The sequence below is a fragment of the Acanthaster planci genome, linkage group LG08, assembly GCF_054643075.1.
Source record: "Acanthaster planci isolate LZ-2023a linkage group LG08, COTS_SCS, whole genome shotgun sequence".
Taxonomy (NCBI): Eukaryota; Metazoa; Echinodermata; class Asteroidea; order Valvatida; family Acanthasteridae; genus Acanthaster; species Acanthaster planci.
The window spans coordinates 18,740,006-18,744,033 of record NC_141784.1 but is presented as its reverse complement, the minus strand read 5'-3'; the positions used below and the strand labels follow the sequence as shown (position 1 = coordinate 18,744,033).

Below are 4,028 nucleotides of genomic sequence, written 5' to 3'. Positions count from 1 at the left end.
GTAAAAATGTGCATCTTAGCACTGCAGTACACAGCCACGTGTCTCACTGCACGTTTCTCTCGTGTGACTACATCCATGTTTTGGAATGCAACTGGCTATGGACCTCAAGCTGGAGCAAGAGAGGGCGCAATTTTCATAGCAATGGTGGCTCCTGTGGTCGGCACTGCACTTCGATGGTTCACGAACGACTATGAAATGCATGCGTTGTGGTCGCATTGCTACCAAAAAAATGAAAACTCCCGACCAGAATGGCTCTTTCCAATCGATGAGGGGGTACTTCTACTCGAGGCGGATAACGTGCACCTATGGAACCTACTGGCCGCTGAGTTATCGCATTGAGGCACATGACACAGAATCAATGGCAGTGTAGAGAAAGAAAACTGAACATTTCAAACTTAGTTTTATGCGCATGTTGCCACGCAGTACCACAGCGGTAGAAAGGGATACAGAGTCAAAACGGATTTTGATAGTTTACAATACACTTGAACAAATAATTCAAAAAGATTCTTAATCATGTGAAATGTGATACTGAGTGATGCGTGGTGGATTTCTCCGTCAGACAGAATAAAATACATTTAACATATGAATCAAAAGTACTGAGAATATCTCCTTTTATGCTCTGAAGCGTGCAAGGCTTATTAATGTATACCCTATACAGTATACTCCCTCAAAACCGTCATTCCAATGGTTTAAATTCTACTCGTCTATACACTTTAAAGAAAGAAGTCGAGATGTTACACGCTGAAATTTCCGTGTGAGCTGTTTTCTGGCATGAATCTACCAACACTAACCCCCTCATTAAAAGTACAGGAAACGGCAAATACAGGAATAGAAAAGTAGAATCACTCTGAATAATTGGAAAATGTATTGAAATGGAGATGTATTTTCCGCCTTTGTGATCTTAACTTTTATTCATAAAATCTGAATGTTTATTTGTATTTAATTTTAGTACCTCTCTGTTTTCGTTTGCTTGTTGATTGTTTTTTAGAATCACCAATCTATCCGTGTTATAAATCTACACATTTCTTCCCTGTCTGCATAATACAAAAGCTAATTACCAACACCATATCGAGATGAACAATCCTTAGATTGAATTGAGGCTGAATACTAACATGATTAATAATCACTTAAATTATAAATAAACAATGCCCCGTTTGCACCCGTTCCTTACAACTTTAATTCATTTAAAATTGAAGAATGTGTGCGATTGCATTTTATTTTATCCTATGTTTAAAAAGTCATTTCCACTTGTACTTTTTCTTCTTACAAGGCCAAACAATGTTATATTTTTGTGTGTCTATGCTTGGAGAAACATGGATGTTTTAATGCTGTCATTGGGAATCAGTCAAAGAGCGGTTAATAATTGTTTCCGAGCAATTACTACCAACATATTATTATATGAGACAATTGCAGAGTATGCAACCTTGCAAACTCCTTATAAGAAGACATTTAAGGTATAGACTGCAGTGATGATCATGACTTGTGTGTGTTTACTGTTTATCATTCGTCTCATTCATTCATTTCCTCCTAGTAGTTGGCCCCTACATCGACTGTTGTATCCTGATACTGCTGGTATTCTGCTACCAAGTCGTTAACACTGTTTTCGGCGTCTCTAAAGTCCTGCTCGCCCATACCTTCGGCGATGTACTCGTGCAAGAATTTCTTGCTCTGAAACAGAGCGGCGAACTGCTTCGAGATGCGCTTGAACATCTCCTGGATGGCAGTGTGGTTACCAATGAAAATGCCGGACGTTTTCCCACCCTTGCGCGGGATATCACAGGCAGAGGCTACCACGTTGTTGGGAATCCATTTCACGAAGTGGCTGCTGCTTTGGTCCTGAAGGTTTCCCAGTTGCTTTTCGACTTCCTTCATGGAAACGGAACCACGAAACTGGGTACAAGCGGTCAGGTGGCGGCCGTGACGAGGGTTGCAGTCCACCACCATGTTCTGGGCATCAAAAATCTGCTGGACGAGCTGCGAAACGGTGAGGGAGACGCCCTGTTGACTGACTCTTCCTGTCAGTGGAGCTAAGCCAGACACGAAGAAGTGGAGACGGGGAAATGGTACCAGGTTGACTGCCATCTTGCGGAGATCTGAATTGATTTGACAGGGGAATCTCAGGCTGGCGGTAACGTCACTCATGGTAGCAGACACGAGGTGGTTGAGGTCAGCGTAAGTTGGGTTGGACAGCTTCAGAGTGCGAGAGCAGATGTTGAGCAGGGCTTCGTTGTCGATGCAGAAGGTCCCCTTTGAAGATTCTAACAGCTTTTGGAAGGAAAGCATCGCGTTGTACGGTTCCACCACCGATTCGGAGACCCTAGGAGATGGTACAACGCTGAAGGTGCACTTCATGCGGTCTGGGTATTCTTCTCGGATCCTCTGATAAAGCAGTGCGCCCATACCCGAACCTGTGCCACCACCGAGAGAATGAGTTAGTTGGAACCCCTGGAAGAAAAAAAAATCGATAACGATTTACCTATAACCAATGGTTTACAGAATTATCGAGATTAGTGTCGTGGGCCAGTGCCATTTAATTCCTCAATTTCCTACCGTGAGCCAGTTTTAGTATTCCAACATTGCATGTCCTTTGATTCGCGTTTGAGGTAATTTGGGAGCTGCAGGAGCGCGCGCGATTGTCTATCCTATCAGTGCATACATACCCCGAATCAAGCGTGTGATTTGCTCCCGAAGGACCTTGTCTTTTTGAAACACTGAGCTGGCTTATTACAGACACAAATAGAACTCTGTCTTATTTTAAAGCATGTGCAGATGATCGACTGTGTACACACCTGCAGACAGTCGCATCTCTCTGCCTCTTTGCGCACAACGTCCATCGCGTTTTCTGCCAGCTTAGTCCCCTCGCCGAAGAAACCTCTGGCCCAGTTGTTCCCAGCTCCGCCCTGTGCGACGACAAAGTTGTCCGGATCAAATATCCCGCCCAGCGGTCCGGAGCTGACAGAGGCCAGGGTGTCTTCCTCCAGGTCGACCAGAACGGCTCGAGGTTGGTAGCTGCCTGCGTTCGTTTCGCGGAGGTAAACCTCGAGTTTATCCGACTGCAAGTCGGAGGTGCCTTGGTATGCACCAGTTTGGTCGACGCCATGCTCTTTAAGAATCACCTCATAAAACTATGAGAGAAGGAAAACAGGAATTAGGAACACAAGCGATTTCCAAAAGATAAAATTATGTGTGCAACTGTTACGAATATCTGAAAACGCAAGAAAGAAAAACTGGAATAAAGACTTTTTGCCATAAACTACAATGAATTGTTTTACATGGAATACGGGTTATTCACAGAGGTGCGCCTCCGAAAGTTTGCAACGCGTTGGCAAATCACAACGCACGAAATCTGTCGACCCTTTCCAAACGCGGATCGGGTCGACAGATTTCGCCCATTGGGATTTGCCAACGCGTTGCAAACTCTTGAAGGAGCACAATTGTGAACGCTCGTATTCGAATGATGCTACGAATTTCTCAAACAGTCAAAGGTATTTATATCGATCATGTTTTACCACATTCAGTTGAATTTATTAGGTCTATAGTAAGTCTGATGGTGGAACAGGAACATAACGAAAAACACAGATACAACTCTTACCTTGGTACCGATCTCGTTTCCACAATGGCCAACTTGAAGTTGTATGATCTCGCACATTTTCAGGTCAGGAAACGAACGCTTTAAGTTTTTCTCAGGGAAATTGGTGACTTTTTTTCAAAACACCTGCACCAGTAGATGCGATGTTGGTGATGAAGCCGTGAGTTCAAAGTACGGCAGTACTTATAGTTTTGTAAAAATCCTCCGCCAGAAAAAGCAGGGCGGATTAAATAACTCTGTCAAGCTTCAGGCGTAGGCATATGTGAGCAAACATGAGTCGCACTGGAATTACAGGGTTTATTATGAGTGACGTAGTCCAATCAAACTTGTATTAATCCGCGCTATCAACAGGTGGGTCAGGTGCACTATGGTCCGTGATTAAACTATAGGACCTATCTCTGCCTCGACTAATAGGATTTCAGCGAAGCAATGCGTTACA

At 43.8% G+C, this 4,028-nt stretch overlaps 1 protein-coding gene across 1 annotated transcript; it reads right to left on the bottom strand.

Annotated features, from left to right (window-relative positions):
- Positions 1 to 1,527: 1,527 nt before the first annotated feature.
- LOC110990182 (tubulin beta-4B chain-like) lies at positions 1,528 to 3,751 on the bottom strand. The gene is made up of 3 exons (XM_022255047.2): positions 3,593 to 3,751; positions 2,790 to 3,125; positions 1,528 to 2,445 (listed from the first exon to the last, which is right to left on the bottom strand). Exons 1-3 carry the CDS (start codon positions 3,647 to 3,649, stop codon positions 1,528 to 1,530), a joined length of 1,311 nt encoding a protein of 436 aa, XP_022110739.2. The 5' UTR covers positions 3,650 to 3,751.
- Between the last annotated feature and the right edge of the window lie 277 nt (positions 3,752 to 4,028).